The sequence below is a fragment of the Indicator indicator genome, chromosome 2, assembly GCF_027791375.1.
Source record: "Indicator indicator isolate 239-I01 chromosome 2, UM_Iind_1.1, whole genome shotgun sequence".
Classification (NCBI taxonomy): domain Eukaryota; kingdom Metazoa; phylum Chordata; class Aves; order Piciformes; family Indicatoridae; genus Indicator; species Indicator indicator.
Genome location: NC_072011.1, coordinates 45193052 through 45211875, shown reverse-complemented (window position 1 = coordinate 45211875; position 18824 = coordinate 45193052). Strand labels below are relative to the sequence as shown.

Genomic DNA, 18824 nt, shown 5'->3' with positions numbered 1-18824 from the left:
AAAAAAAAAAAAAAAACAAAAAAAAAAAAAACACCAAATCAAAGCTATATGGCCTTTAATATGAACACTCTTTCTAGTTAGAAAGAAATCTAACAGTTAAATAAAAGCTATTTGCATTCATTCCTGTTATGTCATGTTTTGAACATGATTGATATGACAAAATAGTGCTTAGAAGACTTAATAGTTTCCATGAAAACCATCCAGCTGCTTCACTGGTAGCTGCTAACCCTTTTAATCTCATGTCAGATACAGCCAGAGTAACAACTTGTGAACCAAAAAGGAAAGTACTGCATGTATTTTTGCCAATTTGTGTTTACCAGCGTATTTATAGAAGATATTCATGCACAGTTATCTGAAAGGCCTTTTGTCTGCTTTCCAAATGCACAGTTAGAAAGCCAAAACAACATCATGTATCTTAGGCCACTGATTGCATAGCACCTTTGTCAAATTATGAATAGCAAACATTCAAAGCAGTAGGTTGAGGTGAAAATTATGCAAGCAATCCTCATCCTAGTATTTGTTTTACAGACCACTAATCAAATAATTCCTAACAACAAATGTGTAAGTAAAAAAAAAAAAGCTGCTGAGTAGGTGAAACAAGGGACTAAATTGCTTTTAAAGAAAACAAGCCCTTTCCTCACTTCACATGTTCACTCCCCACAATTTACCACCTGAAAAGCTTGCCCTTAACATCCCAGCATGTATTCTTACTGCTGGAAAAACCATGTGCTTACAAGGCAGCTACCTGTATCACAGCAAAATCCTAGCAGAGAGAAAGAAATTTGTGGTCTTACAGGACGATGTAGATTGGGAGGGAAAGCAACAGCACTTTTAGTAAAATTAGAAGATACAGTTATCTGTGTTTGATAGTAACCAACATATGCTGATATAAATTCATATACGACAAAACTATAAATTCTTTTGTATTGACTCACACTGCACCGAGGGAATATTACATGTTGCATTGCTGTATCCACAGCTTTAATGTTTGGCATCTGCTGTTGGTCTGTTAGAAACTAAGGATGCCACACAACTTCATCTTTCTGAAAGCACTAATGACAAACTCACAGTATCATTCTTCATTAGTTCCACTAGTCTTCTAGCCTGGGCAGGAACACCCCTAAAAAGAAAAATGAAATCACAGAAGTAAATTAGTAAAAAGTAACAAGGAATCATTCACAGACAGGAAATTGAAGAGGAAAGCTGACAAATGGGCATCGCTCACCTAATAACTAAAAAAACCTGAGGAAGTCCAGTTTTCATTGCATGAGAGGTATGATAGTTCAAAAAAATCTGTATTTTGAAACAATGGGGGAAGGGAAGGGGAGGCGAATGAGAAAACAATTAACAACCCATCTGACACCAGGACAACATCTAACAGAGCATTTGATCACTTTGCAAGCACTGCATACTTCTACAAACCATATGGAAAATACACTGTGCTACCCCAAAGTAAACACACTCTGCTCCTTCCCAACACCAGACAGATGCTATTGATACAAATGCCATTGAAGCATTCGTGCATGCATCAATGTTATTACATGGACTCCAGCCACTGATGTATGTCTCCTGAGATCTGCTCTCAAGAGAAAACAACATAATATGAATTTCACTGAAGACTCAGCATAGTGGTCTCTAAGTAATTCCCAGTTCTGCCACAGGCTGGCCACAAGCAAGTCACAGTTTTCTCTTAGTGTCTCTACATGAACTTCTGGTTCTACAGACAAGAGATTTTAAATACATCTCGTATAATATAAGGATTTTTTCCCCCGCTCTGCTTCACAATAGGAATGTGAGGCTTTCTGAGTAGTACTTGTAAAGTGCTTTGGTCCTTCTTGGCTGAAAATGCTAGGGAAACTATTGCTTTGGCTACTAATTTGACATGTATTAAAGACAATGCAAAGTCCTCATTACATTTCTTGGCCCTCACACTAGAGAAAGGTAAAAGAAATATATTTGGGCTTCCCTATCAGCCTTTTTGCAATCCTGCCAAAGACCAGGGTTTGGGCCCTTTTTAAGTAGAACTGAGTTTTCAAGAAAAATCAACTTTCTGTTAAAATTAAAGGCATTTTTCTCTTACTCTGCATGATCCCCTGCCACAGCTTGATTGAGAGCAGCATTTTTTGTAGTCTGCCTTCCCGTGCCAGTGGAATACCCTATCAGGGATGGGTTGAACTCACGAAGAATGTCTGCAGAAAAAGACAGCACCCTGAAATGTTGCTTACTTCAACAGATAAAAAATAAGGTTATAAAGACCAGTTCATTAAAAAATCTTTAAGAGATACTTATTAAAAATGTAACCCTTAAATACATCTTGCCTTCAAGATTTCTGAGTTTTGTGAATTCTGATACCTCATGAAACATGATCATCTTGGCTATCAGTGCCATTCTGCCTGGTAAATGGGGCCAAGTAACCCTATGCTCACAAAGAAGACTCTCAAGCAGTCATACTCTAACTGCAGATGGGTTGGAATCAAATCCTTTCCCCAAATGTATTAACGTCAAAGACCTAAGATTCCTTGCTTAATCTTAGTTTACAAACCAGCCTTTCAAACACCCAAGATCTAAAATTCTCTGACTTCTAAAAGCATGTAAAAATGTGATCTTGTGGCATGATTCAGCTTCCACTTAAAGCAACTTTCCCATACCATCAAAATAGTTTCCCTAGGCTATAATCTAAGATCTTTGATTCATCTGCCCCCAACACATTTTGGACAGAACTATAACCAACAGAAGAATACTGAAACAGCCAAACCCTAGGAATTACAAAATACATAGTTAAGTCATGCACAACAAATTACAGCCTGGTTGTTATGCAACTTTTACTCAGCACTGGTCATTGAATGCCAAGGAGTTGATTCTGTCATGCTACAAATTGCAAATCTATCTTTGTGTCTTCTTTTATAGTAACAGCTGATTTAATAAACACCCCTAGATGTTGATCAATCTTATCGAAAAAGGCACTTACTTGCTAGTGTGGTGACTGTGCTTATGTTTTCATTTCCTCCAACACTGTTAAAAACAAAGAAAAAATTGTTTCAAGATATGCTGGACTTGGCAAAGCAGTGGACTAAGTAAGAGAGCTCCCCCCAATGGGGTTTCTACACATGTACACAACATTCTCTGGTGATTGTTGGAAGCTCTGTGTGCATACCGATACGGTCACGAAATCACAGACTGTCATAATCATAGCAGTCACATTAAGAGCCTTGTACACTAGCTGCCCCTTCAGGTCGCTTACGTATTTTGGCATATGTTCAAACCTATGTGCAAGACAGGAGAATTTTTTTAAGCTGCCGTCTTTGTTATGGTCATCCCTATTAAAATATTTATTACTTCCTTTTTGAATTAACAAATACTTTGTATCCGTAACAGCAAGGTCTAAAAGCACATGTATTTCAGAGTGATAAGTACATTCAATACCTTTCAGCTCCCATTTCACTCAGCTGGAAGAATACTATTAGATTTTACTTCATGCTGCAGAAAATGCTAGTATACCTTTACCCCAGAGATGTCAGTAGATTATCATCAAAATATAAAGTGTTAGACTTCAAATACTTCTGTAGTATCCCTTGAATATCAATTACAATATTTCTAAGTACCCTAGTATCTGTTTAAATTTCTTATAGAGCTGCAATAGTTCAGATGTGTCAAAAATGATAAATAGAAGATCAGAAGATCAAGGTTTGGTGCTAAGTTATACAGATGCAGAATAAAAACTGAACATGACTGTCTTTCTTCAGACAGCTTTTAGTGCTATTTTATAAGATGTTGTATATATAAAAGTCTGTAGTAACTCATAATTGATAAAACATTCTGCATGATGTAAGCAACACTAGAAAAGGGTCAAGGAAACAGATACTGTGTTTAAACAGCAACAGCAAGAAGTGGGTGGCACAGGCCACAGTAGGGAAGTTCACACAAAATGTAGAAAAAGCAGGAACAGAAATGCAGATTGCACAAGCAGTGCAATGCTGATGGGATCCAGAAGTCTCCTTTGTAACAGCTGTAACTGTGAGAGAACATCTTAACAAGGACTCTTGTTTCATCAGAATATCCAGGGCTATTACAGCTATGCCACAGGATACTTTAGCCACTAGTTTAAATATCTTATTTATCATGAATAAATGTACAAACATGTGCTTCCATGCAAAATGTGAAGTCAAATTCACTCTCCACAAGCCTCCTGTAGAAAAAAAAAAAAAGCCAAGATTATTTGTTCCCTCCCACTGAGCAAGAATCACTGGGACTTACCTCCAAGAAACACCTCGGTATTGAGTCAGGACATCAAGAACATCTTGGGGTTTGGATGCTGCCCCATTACCTGCCTGGAAGCAGAAAAGGAGTTCACCTTCTAGAAAATAAGATTTCTACAGTAACTTATTTCCTGGGTGATCCTAGTGAAAACAATTGAACAGGATGTTAATGAAGCAAGCTGTGTCATCTTCCCAAAAAATAATAGATCCTTGATCTCAAGAGGGTCAAGGGTTGAACATATTTTACACTCTGGTCCAGTGAATTACCCTATTCTATCAACTTCTTGATTAGATCAAGTGGGTGAAAAATTAGCTGAGAATGTTTGAAATATTCACCTAATTCTATGATACCATGATAGCAATGGCCCTGAATGAATAATTCATTAACTGTTCTTCCCATTAAAAAGTGCTGTGGTGATTTTTTTGTTTTCCTTCCCCCAGTTTCCCCAAGAAAGACAAGGAATTAATGTGGCAATCAGCACAGAATGCATAAGAAACATGAATTATGACATAAGGAATGAAGCAGTCATCACTGGTTGGAGAATCACAGCCAGTTTAAGAGCTGTGTTCACATAGTTCCAGGATTCTCGAGATAAGTTACTTGACACACCTGATTATCTGTTTCCATTGACTCAGATATTTAGTCAATATAAATGGACATGGCTTTGTAGAGTTTGACTTTATCTCATATGTATTTATCATCTCATATGTACTTATATCGTATGTATACACACAATTAGTTGCGGAATTTGTTCCTTCTATTTACACTGCGGTGGTGGGTTGAAATTTCCCTCCCACATTAACAACACCAGTTTGGAAGAAAATGAAGCTGTATTTACAAGCAAAAACTACAGCCTACATGGAATGCAATGAATATGTACAAATATACAGTATTTACAACATTTACAGATATGTACAATTAACAGAAACAGCACAAAACCCTCCTGGCCAAAGCCAGGAAATCTGTCCCTCTGCCTCCCTTTTCCCTGCCTTCTCCAGAACCCCCTGGCAAAAGGAAGAAAAACAAGAAGCAGAGAGGTTGTTAGAACTTAGCTTTCAAGGTTACTACATTATCTTCTTCAGTGAAGAAAGCAAGAAGAGAAACGCAGAAGCACTCTGCTAGACTGCCCAGCAGAAAAACACCAGACTGAACTGTGTTTTGAGTACTGAATCTTAAAGGTTTCTATCTCTCCAATGGAAGTGTTTAGAATAATCATTTTTTTCTTTCTAGCAGCCAATCGGTTTTTGGGTTTTATTTTATTTTATTTATTTATTAGGTTTGTTTTTTTTAAATTTATTTACATTCTTTTACTTTTCTGCTTGAACTCTGTGAAAAGAAGTTAAAGGTATAGCCTTAAAACCACCACAACTGCTTACTTACTGCTTTGAAGTCCAATACCTGGAAGCTGCCTAGAATCAATAGAGAAATGCAATTGTTGCAAGTCCACTCTAGCAGGTCAATTTCACTGCTGCACAATCTAATCTTGCAGCTCTTCCTTGTGAGGACTTTAAATGGCAGCTGTGCACTCAGGTTAGACTCATGATCGGATTACCCGTCAGTCAGGGTGGAGTGCAGAAAAGAACGTGAAAAATGTTTGGCTCAACAGGGTGTAACTGTGTGTATCCTATTGCTTGGGTTAAAAATTCAGGAATGCTTTTTCAATAGTTGCATTAACAATGGTTACCCAGTGACCTTTACTTACTGTGAGTGAATCTCCCAGGGCGGCGATCACACGAATATCTGCTGGTTTCAAATTATGAACTAGTAAATAAAATATAAAGGTATTGTAAGGGAAAGAGGAAAGAAAGAAAACTTCCAATTGTAATCATTTTTCCTTAGAATTAGCACAAAACAGTGCAAAGACAGTGTTTTAATACTTATGGGGGTATCAACTCAGATTGATCACTGACAGGCATCAAATGATTTCTCATAGATGGGCATTATCTACAGCAACAAAGGAGGCAGTAAGATTTCAGTCTTGGGTTAGTGCTTTCTCCAATTCCTCTTAAGCAGTGGCAATGACTGAAAAGCAGGCAGAGCTCTAGTGTCAGCATGGAGTCAAAATTTTGGGACCATTGCAGCTTCTGAGGGAAGACAAAATCCACCTGGTGACAGATTCCACATGGCTTTTACACCCTAGATTGCACTGCCAAGAGCCCCTATTCCATACATACAGCGTTTCACAGCCTCTGAAACTGAAGTACCAAACTACCTCCTGTCTTTTCCACTGTACCTTCTTTGTACATGGACGTTGCAGTTGCATAAGCTTTCACCATCCTTGAGGAAGAGCTTGCAAATTACTATACAACTACTTATGTTTTTCCAAAAAGATCTTAAAAGCTGCAGCAAACAGAGTGCACTCCTTCAAAGAAAAGTGTACCTTTTCTCACTAACCCCAGTTCCTGTTCCTTTCTGTCATCGAATGAAGTAGCTCTACAGTAAAATCACATAGGACAGTACCTGAAACTGGAATGGAAATAGAGGGTTCCCGGTCAAAACAGGGAATATTTGTTCCATAACTTCTCTCCTGCAAAGACAGAGAAGTCAAGACTTCACATCCGACTCCAGTCATAATAAAGCATTTATGTCTCAGAGCATTAGATAAACAGATCTCCCACATATTTTGTATACATCTAGCAAACTCAGCCTGTCCTCAGGCTGTACCTACAGCTCCCCTTTGAAGGCAGACACAAGCTGTCTGCTCAGAAGTTGCATGGCCATATAAGTGCAGTACAGCTCTTGCCTACCAGTGGGGCCAATTCTCTCATACTCCATGCCATGCTCTGTTCAGCAATCCAACATTTTGTGCACCTATCCCTGCAATATCCCAGCACAAAACCATACCTTTATCATCAAGCCACAAGCCTGCCTTCTCTACATGCAGCCAGTGATTTGTCTTCCTCACTCTTTTGGTTTGCATCCTACTGATGGAAATACTCCCAAATTCTAGTGTTAGTGAAGGGTGGTAGCCACTATGCCAGAGCAGACCATCACATAAGACCCAAGGACGTGTGTTTGTTCCAAATCTCTCTACAGAACTCCTGAAGCTGGCTAACTTACCTAAGGAAAAGACACTTGTGTTTCATGTCCCATTCCTCCATTTGGGGTTATTATTTAAAAACCACAAACCACAAAGATAACACAGTTATGTTTCTTCGTGCCTCCTACACCATAGCTACTGACAAAAAACAGAGTAGTAGGTACCATTGCCGCATGCAATGGGGCACCCTAGGTAACTAATAGAACAGATGGCATTATATTAAAATGAGAGGAGAAACATTATTATTACAATGATGTACAGGCCATTATGAGTGCAGATGTGATCTAGACACTGTTCTGGGTCATGAAAACGGGCATTATCCTGTCCCTCTGTAGCTGCAATTAACTAACACACACACACAAAAAAAACCTCCATTGATCTTTAGTTTTCCTATGATGTAAATGAGATTAAATCAGACCCATACAGTGGTGTCATGCTGATCTGACCTAATTTCTTCTATAGTAGGAATAAATGGTCCCATTTTCACTGTCTTGTTATCCCAGGGAATTAACATTTTTATCCAGATGTTTGAAAAGGGTTCTTAACAATGGAGGCATGACTTCAGGCTGGCAGAACACATTTATTGTAAATCATACTCTACAAAATCCACCAAGGAGACAATGTGCTATTAAACATTTGAATATTTAGACAAGCATGGCACCGAAGATCTGGAACTTGGTATTTAGTTTTCCAAATGTAACATGGTTTAATTAGGGTACAACACACTCTCACCCACCTGCCCCCCTCACTGGAATACACTCAGTCCACATGATGCAAACAGTCATACTATACCTGAGATGTTTCTTTGGTGCTTGATGTCTCTGGGGAAGATGAGTAGTTACTATTTCTATATGTAAACAAATATGGACTTCCCTGCAGAGTGAAGAGAGTATGTTTACTAATGCTAGTGGAAACAGTCAGCTGATGTTAAAATCTCCTGGCTACATTTTAGAAGTTAATAAAATCTTTCCAGTATTAGTTCTTGAATGAGCATTGCACTAAAAAAAGTAAACCAGGTTAGACCTGAAAAGTAAGCCCTAGTATGCTCTAGGCATAGCACCACATCTTACCTTAAACTTAACACCAAAAAAACACATAATTCAGTTTCTTTGATGTTTTAATTGCTGTTCAGTGAAGCTTCTGGGTGCCAACAATATTTTATCACTATCAAATTACTGAAGTCAGACCTTAGATGCAAAAATGTTCAAGAACCTATTCTCTGAACCTGAGATGCCCGGACTCTGAAGATACTACTGGGCTACTGACAGCTCCAGGGACTAAAATTCTTAACAGCAGTCAAACCACAGGAAAGCTAAATTATATAAAATCCATGGGTTCAATTTTATCAATTCAAGTTAGCTAGTTATGTTTTGAATACAAGACATCTGATACAATAAGGCAACTGATTTTTGTCAAAAGTACTTCTTTCAGTTTCATCTTTATAAAATAAAGAAACTGTGTCAATGAACTTTTAAGAATGTTCATTTCTTAACAGTACAATATCTTAGACAAGTGCACATTCCAAAGAGCTCCAGAAAATGAGGACAGCATTTGAAAACTTGGAAATTCTACAAAGAGCAAAGAAAATCTCACAATAATATGGAAGCCGTTTTACCTGAGATGGACACTGGATCTGAGGCATTCTTGTGGCACCATAAGGCTGCTTCTGTCCAACTGGCTCCATCTGGAAAGGGAGAGAAGAGAGGAATTGTACATGTGCTGTGTGGGGGAGAAAAGGGAGAGTAACAGCAACTCAAAGGCTCTACAGGTAATGCTTTTAAAATATGTGTTTTAAAACTTGTTTTACTTAAGACAAATTTTATCTATAAATAACAATACCGCATGTATACCTACAAAAGGAAGAGACTGAAAGCAAGGCCTCTCACATGCTCAGCCTGTCATCCCATCATCGTTAAAACAACCATCCACACATTACCTCTGCTCTTGGGTATGCTGACCCAGTAAGTGTTTTTCCCACAAGCACTGATCTTGTACCACAGTATTCAACTGCAAGCAATCAAGTCATTATTTATCAGTTCAAAAGCCAGTTTTACTCCACAGATGGACTGGCTAAGAGAAAATAAAGAGTGGATTGCCACAGCTCAGCTGCCAGGTAAACAGCATCCTGCAGCAGTCTGTCCATCCTACCAGCCAACCGGGCGGAAACACCAAAAAATAAAAAGTGTGTCGGTGTGAGCTGAAATTCCCCCCCCCCCACCGACAATAACCAGGCTAGCCCAGTCTGGAAGCAAATGAAGGCTGTATTTACAAGCAGATGAAATGCAATGAATATGTACAAATGTACAAAATTCACAACACTTACAAATATATACAATCAACAGAAAAACACAACCAAGCTCCCTTTGCTTCCCCCCCCAAGGGGACCCTCCCAAAGGGGCCTCCCTCTCCCAGGAGCTTCCCCCCCAGACCCCCCTGGACAGAGAAGCAGAGTTTAGTTAGAGCAGAAAGTTAACTTAGCTGCCAAGGTCAGTGTGTGTTATCTTCAGCCAGAAGAGAAGAAGAAACAGCAACCAGACAGCCCAGCAACTGCCCCCACTGCCGAACGCAGAATGTGCAGAATGCCTACTTTGTTTTGGGTAATAGTTCTTAAACATTTCTATCTATCCAATGGAAGTGTTTAGAACAATCAGTATTTTGCTTTCTTACACCCAATAGTGACTTATTTACATTCTTTCACTTTCTCTGTTCTGAACTTTGCAAGGAAAAATTAAAAAGACAGTTTCAAACCACCACAACCACAACTCTCTGACTTCTTTCCTTCAACCATTTCACATCCACCTTGCCACCCGATGACCCAGACCACACTTCCTCAGTTTAGCTGCAAGGATGCTGTGGGAGGCATACCCCAAATATGCCTTTTTGATGATTACCAGCCCTGCTAAGAAAATTCTACTAAAACAAAGAGGAAGCAGGAAGGATGAGGGGAAAAGGAGTTGTGAAGAGAATACTACCACTCCTGTAGTTTCCCTTCAACCTAATAGCAAGATGTAGTTTTGCCACATCTTGCTCTCCTTTCATATCATCTAGGTTGTTCCCTCACTAAAGGAAGCACCTCACACTGAGGAAAAACACTGAAACAAAGCAAAGTTAGTATATGTTTCCTTTATGACAGTTCTCTGGTTCTGCTGGCTCCCTGGCATGCTCACTGCCCAAGTCTGTGTAGCTAGCCCTAATGTAGCCATCCTTGAAAGTACCACTCCATTTTACTTATAGTTTTTCACCCTTGTTGTTTCCATAAAATACTTCTAGTAGTTAAAGTGACAACAAGAGAGTAATACCAAAGAACGTGATGCTCAAAGACACAGCCCAGGAGGCCAAATAAAGTCTCTGCAGAAAAGGGTTAGGGACAGAAAAGCAAAGCAGAAGAAAGGAGACGACTCTTTCTGATGACAAAAGCTACAAATAAAAAATACTGTCTGAAGGGACCAAAGGGATTTGTGACAATCTAAGTGTAAGAACTTGAGAGGGCAGAAAAGAGACAGTGCTTGGTTGACTGAGGGTGTCTGTATGAGTAACTAAACTTCAGGAGGTAAAGCCTGGCCCTCTCTCCTGTAGTACCTGGATTTGGAGGAGGCAATACATCTACTTCAGACTGGGGATGATACTGCTATAAAGAATATTCAGTATTCCTAGCATTGGATTCTGCATAAAATGAAGTCTAAAAAGCCAAACAGTAAGAGACTATAGGAAAAAAAAAAAAACCAAAACCCCAAGACAAACAACACCTCAACAACAACAAAAAGAAAACAAAAACCCAAACCAAAAAAGCCCACAGGAAAACAGAGGAGGACATCACACAGACTGGGAAACCAGTTTCCTACTAATAGGTCTCAGAAAAGAGTTTATTCCAGGTTGATCTCTTGCCACATTCAGATGGATCTCAGAATCTGAACAATTTGGTTCAGTTGTCCCCCACAATTTCTGCTGGAGAGGCACAAAAGGAGGTGGCAAACTAGTGGTACTGTGGTCCCTCTCCAGGCAGAAGCATTGGTTTTCTCCACTATCTGCAAACTCACTCTGCATTTCATTTTAAAAATTTGCTGCTGTAACAATCATGCTAAGTAGGTGTAAATGACCACTTCTCACAGCAAATTGGATGTCCATGCTTTGTGCAGTTGCTTCCAATTAGCCTCAATATTTATAAGGATTACTCTCTGGGGATAATATGCAAATTGCTTTCTACTGTCATACAGATCACGTTTAAGTGACAGTAATTGTACGATCTAGGTAAATATTTTTAACGTTGAGGGGACCCTGAGACAGGCAGTTAAAGTAGCTCACTCAGTTTCTTTACAGAGAAATGTCAGAAACAATGTTTAAATCACACTTCAAGAATCGCACTTTCAGTTTTGGCTTTGCTTGTTTGACTGGTTAAAGTAACTGTCCAGTAAGATCTGTATCTTATCATGGCACATATTTTACATAGAAGAACTGAGGCAGGAACTTCGATATCATCACAGATAGCAGTAGATAACTGGATGCAGCATGATTGTTCCAAGGTTAGAGTTTCAAGGGTTGATGAATTTTCAACTCCTTGGCTCCTGCCAACTAACTACAGTCCTACTAACTTTAACTAAAAGATACTATCAGTAGTACAGACAGTGAGATTGACTGCTCTCTCAGCAAATTTGCAGATGACACCAAGGTGAGTAGGACAGTTGACCTGCTTGAGGGGTGAAATGGAGTCCAGAAAGACCTGGACAAGCTTGAGAAATGGGCCCAAGTGAAATTCATGAGGTCCAATAAGGTCAAAATGCCTAATCTCTGTAAACATTCAAGGCCAGGTTGGATAGGGCTCTGAGCAACCTGATGTAGTTGAAGATGTTCCTGCTCCCTGCAGGTAGGTTGGTCTAGATGGCCTTAAAATCTCCATTCCAACATCAACTATTCTACAATTCTATGACCTTTTATTAAACTGACTCCATGATTTTTCATCTGATTGAATAAAAGTCTGCTCTTGTTACTCCTGCTTCTTTAAATGGCAATGACCAGGACTACAACAGTATTACCTCTGCCAGAATTAGCATAAAAGGAGAAAAGAACATGCTAACCTCCATGTATTTATTTTTAAATGTGGTTTGCTAAAAGGTGGTTGCAGTATAGACTTTTTCCCCTTCATGCTTAGGGAAATTTGGAAAGACACAGGAACAGTAGGTATTCTCAAATGAAAATCTTATTAACACATGGACTGTAAAACAAGCAAAAAAATGTCTTTTACCTCTAATCTAACTTAATTGGCCATTGTAGATTCTTATTAAGAAAAAAATTAATTATATACTTTATAAGAAGGTTATTAGAAAAGAAAAAAAAAGTCAGAAAAGTTTCAAAGTTTCTAAGTCAGAATGAATAGTTAAATCAAAATCTTATCCAAAATCAGTGATATCAGGGCACACCCAATCATAATATGTACTAAGGAGTAACACCCCACTTAGCTAAGTCCAAAACCAGATGCCTTCTTTTTATCTCATTCATATTGAAAAGCTACTCCCATTTCTTCACTTGCTCATCAGTTTTAAAGTTCAAACCCCTCCAGCTGTACACGCATCCACCCAGTCACACATACAAATACTGCATTATCAGCAGCTCAAGTCTGCAAAAGGAAACAGCCTTCTACAGAACTGGTCATCTTGTTCAAGTTCCAGTGGGTCAGGAAAACCATATTTCTTTCCTCTCTCACCAATTAGGAGGCATTATTTGCTGACTTTCCTCAGCTGGGTAGGACATCCAGCTCTTGGGGAAGTAATAGGAGCTTGGGAAGTAATAGGGACTTCCCAAAGGACTATTTTGGAACCCTTTATAAAAAGCCCTTTGTAGTAAGTATCAGCCACAGCACAGCAAAATATTTGTCTTGGCCATTTAACATTACTCAAGAGCAGTCTCTCTGCACAACTGAGGATAGCAGTCATGGAATGCTCCTTTCCTATATTCTTCCTTCCTTTGCATCCTTGCTGCTCAAAGCCTGGCCCACAGAGTTGCTACTAAGCATCTGTGTTAAGTCTAGTAAGAAACTGTTCCTGTGGTACTGCTCACCATATTGTTCCAGAGGCCCAAAGCCATGGAAATATAGTCTTCTTCCAGAGTTTCCCCTGGTGTTTTTGATGTGGTATTGAAACCATCCCTGCCCTGAAAGAGAAAGCATTTAAAGCATGAAAAAACCCACTTAAGAGAAAGGAAAGATACTGACCCACAAAAGGTCTCAATCTATAAAATATTAAGATCACAATAACATCAATCTCTGCTACTCTCATTAAGCCACTTGTTACTGATGTGAGTTACTGCTGGTGTGCCAAGACAGAAGAGATGCTGTTCTTGTGATTGCTGTAGCTGCCACTGCAAGGCAGCAGTGAAGAGACCACACAGGTCAAGACTAGATCAACAACAAAGCATGATCACGATAGTAACACACAGGAGATCAGGAAGACACTCAGATGTCATCCCAACACTTCCCCTAGCCCACACTCTCATGCATTTAAAAAGTAGAAGCATGCAGAATTTCTTGTAAGAGATCATGCTTATTTTTAAATTAAAGTAACTGCTGGAAGAGTTTAAGGGATTATGCATGGTGACCTGCAGGTGTACCACAAAACAGAGGAGTCCACCTATGACATAAGATGGCACTTAAGGCACTAACAGAGTAATTTACTAAAGCAAAAAAGTAATGCCATGAAAATTAAAAGTTTTCCATTTGTGTATGGACTAGCCATCAACAAAACAAGCCTAGTGTGAGGAAACCCAGCATCAAAGAAAAGATTTTGCAACATAGCAGATCTCAACCTTCCTGGGAGACAAATTTCTCCCAGTTCACCTTGTTCTGATACTGAACTGGGGAATATCAAGGGAATTACAACAAATTCAAGGAGCTATTATGATGCCCAGGAAGCATAAAAAAGCTTTCCAGGAAGTAATATCTGTAATATTTTCCCTCTTCATTGCCAAGTTTCAGACAACCTTGAACTTTGAACTTCCCTTTAAAGATCATTTATGGCAAATCCATGTCTGGCATCACATACAATCCCATCTATATTCATTCCCCATTGGTTGTATCAGATAGAAAAACTGGACAAAATTCCTTTCCAGATTACATTAATCTCATTGCAGGAAGGTAATTCTACTTTCTGATACAGTTCACAAAACCTTTATCTTTTCCCCCCTTACCCATTTTTTAATACTTCTTGTTACCAGCTTTTTGCCTTTGTTGCCAAATACACATGAGTATAATCAGGGATGCATATGCTGGTGGCTACAAAGATAGAGAAAAATTTCCAGTCACTGGTGACCTAATCTACAGAGATGCCATGACCTGACTTCTCTAGGAACACTGTGTTTTAAAAACATAGGCTCTCTGATGCTGTTTGAAGAAAACTCCACTCTCAGGACCTCTGTGTTTGAAACTCAGGTGCATTCTGCACGCACCTGACCACCTTTGTCTTCTACCACTACAAACAGTCTAGACAGGAAAAAGCCATCTGAATATTGCATGCAATCTCCACAGACAGAGCCCAGAAAGATTGGTGCAACTCAAGTTTACTTACCAGCCTGAGCAGCAGATTACTTTCTTGGAGAGAAGACTGAAGAATGACAGTGAAGTCATTCTTTTGATCAAACCCCTTATAGTCCAGTAGCCTTTCCCAAGCATCCTGAATAGACAACCGCTTAATTAGATAAGTAGTATCAGGTAGAGACTGTAATATACCTGCAGTTTGATAGGGCTTAAAGTGAACTAAGATTATCTCCATTCCATTCTTGGTGTGGGAGGGGGATTTCAGCTCTCACACTGTGACACTAATAAACCACATTAATAAAGTTCTGTAATCCAGAACAGAGACAATAATTTAATTAAATCTTCTTACATAATAACTGGAAATTCATTGTAGCTATGAGAAAGCTACACTGATTTACCATAAGCTTCTTTGAAAGAGCAGCAAGCTTAGCAAAGCCATGAAAGGTCATGCTGGTTGCCTCTCTATCATTTTAAAAGGAATTCCAGCACAACTGTCTTTGCATTAACAGAAAGTTTCCCCCTTCTAAATCATGTGACAGGTTACTCGACAAGATGGATTATTTCTTTGATGGGATATGACAAATTCTAGACTGACAAAAGCTGTACAGTCTTTAGAAACTTCAAGAGATGCTAGGATCTCTCAGGTATAGAAAGATCTTATCCCCAATGTTCCTGATGTCAGAAATGGGTCAAGATTGCTCAACTTCCTCACTGCCCTTCTTGCCTTAACTCCTCACTTCAGTCCTATCTGGAAAATGGATAGATGTGTCTAGTACTATGAGAGCCAAACAACACAGAAGTTGTCATACCTGATAGGACCACCTCAGGATGTTATCATTGAATATGGAGTGTTCACCAAAACAACTGCACTGATTACTGCAGAGAAGAATGAAAAACATGAAAGATGTTATGATCTTTTAATAAACAAGGCAGGTAGCATTAACTTTATTAGGCCACTGATAAGCATATATTGAAGATTAAATTGTTGCATACATTGAGAAAGCAACCTGGAACATCCTAGGTTTTTATTTAGGCACAGAGTGATATCTATTCCCACATACAGAGCTTCAGATTGCTTCTCAATGTAAAGGCCTATTCAGATGAAAAAACATACAGGACTTGGATTAGCACAGGGTATCACAAACCAGCAGAATGTTCAGGCTTAAAATAGAGGCTGCACTAGTTTTCAAACATTTCCCTCTCCACAGTCACACAGGAAAGTTGAACACACTCAAAAAACTTCCACAGAAACTTTTGCTTTAGTATTTGGCAACAAGACCTGCATCTAGAAATGTGGATGGGAGCTCAATGCTGCAAAATCTTATAAAGGAAGACCAGGCATTGTAAAGCATCTCATCCAAATTTCTGACCTACAAGGTGAGATGTGCATACTGTGTATTTCTGCAGCTAGCTGGAGAACTCAGACCTCCCAAGGATGTAGAAAGGATCAATATAAGATACGTCTAAGATTAGTCTGGTTCCAGCAAAGATACACTCAGAGGAAAACGCCTGGATGGACAGGAATCTGAGAATCATTTCTTGTGGGGTTTGAAGATGCAAGCAACAAGTACTTGTCAGAATCACTCTCCCTTTTTCACAGAACTCCAGCTAAACCTACAAAATGGAAATTCTCTATACAGGCCCTCAGTAAATGGCAAGGCCCATATTCCTAAAGTCATCTTTTCCACCTACCTGTCTCACATTTTCCTCCCTACTCCCTGTGCAGGAGAACTAAGCTAAATGCTCTATGCAATCACTTTTCACAAGGAAAGCTTCTCCTCTGCTTATACTTTGTTAAACACATGGTTAGACAGAAGCCAGCTCCCTTCCTTTATTGATGGCACATCTTCTAGGCTGCATACATGCAAAGCTTGTGAAACACTTCAGGATGACTATATTTGTACATATGGTGTCTTGTGCCACAGGTACAGGGAAGAGAAAAATACTGTGGAGTAAAATGGAGTAAACTATCATAACTGTCCATGTGCACACTCCTACTCTGTACTAAACTGGGACATCTACTCACAGTTTTGTTACAAGGTACTGAGAAAGAGAGATCACAGGATGTTACGAAAGTGTCTAGACTTAAGTTACCCTAATGAACTGACAAGCTGGATATTCTCTATCCTACCAGGATTAGCTTTTGCATGGCCTAACAGTATGCTTTAAGTCTGTTTATTCCTTTTGTCACCATCAATATCTAGAAACTCAAACTTTTAAAGAGCCTTCAGAGATTTGACTCGAGTTGCAGGGCAGAAGCAGCACTGACTAAAGAGCAGAGGGTAGGCAGACTGCGCAATGCTGTGATCATAGTCACAGTACTGGGTCTGGCTGGGATAGAGTTACCTTTCTTCACAGCAGACCATGTGGTGCTGTGTTTTGGATTTCTGGCTAAAACTGTTGATAACACACTAATGTTTTGGCTGATACTAAATAGTGCTTAACAAAGCTTTCTCTTATTCTCTCCTTCTAACCTAGGATCTAAATATACACTCTCAAACTCAGCAGGATTAAAAGCACCTATAGTTTCATAGTAAAAACATGCCTTGCAGAAAGAGTTTATCAGAAACAAAGTGGAAACCTGAAATCTTTGACATACTTTTGTATTAAGGGCAGAAAAAGTATTCAAAAGATTACCTGAGTTGCAAAGTCAATACTTGTTCATAGCTATGTGTCTGAACACTACTGTGACACAGTGCTAAGAATTTAAAGGTATCTTTATTACCTGACATTATTGTAATCTTGGCATGCAAGAGAGGAAGTTGTGAGTTCAGTGAAATCCACTAGATTTACAAAGGCCTTGGGAACCTGAAGTAATAAAGCAAAAACATAATCATGTTTTATTTGCAAAAAATTACAGATTAGGAAGTAAACATAGTGGTAAATTGTGTCTACAGCTTGACATGTGTTACTCTGGCCTGGGTTTCTACCTGTATAAAACCAATTATCTAAGTCTTTGCTGAGTCTATCCTAAACCCTAATCTTGTGCCTGCCATCTGTAACAACATTGATTGTCATTCATGAAGTACTTTTGACCATGACTTCTTGACTGAGACTCAGCAATTCATGTTACATAACCAAAGTGGCCACCAGCCACCTAAACTGAATTTAAATGAACTAGGAATTATAATTTTTGTGACAATGTAAAGCTGGGGATGAACCATCCTGCACTCATGCATCCTGCCTCACCTGCCCCCCAAGAAGAAAGCAACTTTCCAGCAACATAATGATATTTAATTCTTACACAAGAACATAAACAAAATCTGGCAATAATAGCAGAGAGAATCTGAAGAGAATATGTGGGTGGAACATCACATCCATACACGACATTTGTTGAGAAAAACAAGTGGTTGTGGCCTGATGCAATCTGACAGTAGCAGGTTCAGAATACTACTTAGGCCTTCAATCCAGCAAAACAAAATTCTTGGAATTTTGAAATACTATTTTGAAATGCTTTGGATAAACATTTAATAGTCTGCCTTAGCACTGATATATCTGCATCTAGTCTACTACTCATTAGTAGACTAAGACACGGTGCAGAGCATTTCCCAGAAACCACTGCATATAAGCACATTATTCTTAGCTCATCCAGACAGAAAACCTTTAGAAATGCTGAGATCCTAAAATAAATAAAGGAAAAAGACCATAATTTTAGTTAGTGTTTTCCCTGGTCTGCATAAGTCATTGTCAGGTACTCTGCAGCCTGCACACTGCCTAGGTAGCTCCAGAGACCCCCTAATTAGGTATCAGTTATTTTCACAACAGCTCTGTTAAGTAAGAATTAATGACTTTAGACCTATGCAGATGCACTCCACTTTTCACAGAAAATATTTAAAAACCCAAAAGTCTGAGTGGAATGTCATCTTGTGTTGCAAAATGAAGCAGTTACCTGTCTGTCCTTTCTGTTTACATGCATAAAACATGTACTGACAAGTGGACCCAGTGGATTTGAATCAATGAGACTGGTGTTCTAAGTCACTCAACAGTGGTACAGCCCTGGTCCAG

At 39.1% G+C, this 18824-nt stretch overlaps 1 protein-coding gene across 1 annotated transcript in view; it reads right to left on the bottom strand.

The window, feature by feature from the left end:
- Positions 1–18824, bottom strand: part of PLB1 (phospholipase B1) — a 99916-nt gene that overhangs the window by 69042 nt on the left and 12050 nt on the right. The window contains exons 11-23 of the mRNA XM_054397056.1: positions 17545–17627; positions 16391–16402; positions 15629–15695; positions 14851–14955; positions 13349–13441; positions 8913–8981; positions 8090–8170; positions 6718–6784; positions 5960–6018; positions 4255–4328; positions 2969–3012; positions 2081–2189; positions 1069–1120 (exon numbers count right to left, since the gene is read on the bottom strand). Coding sequence (XP_054253031.1) covers positions 1069–1120; positions 2081–2189; positions 2969–3012; positions 4255–4328; positions 5960–6018; positions 6718–6784; positions 8090–8170; positions 8913–8981; positions 13349–13441; positions 14851–14955; positions 15629–15695; positions 16391–16402; positions 17545–17627 — 915 coding nt within the window. The remainder of the gene's footprint in view (positions 1–1068; positions 1121–2080; positions 2190–2968; positions 3013–4254; positions 4329–5959; positions 6019–6717; positions 6785–8089; positions 8171–8912; positions 8982–13348; positions 13442–14850; positions 14956–15628; positions 15696–16390; positions 16403–17544; positions 17628–18824) is intronic.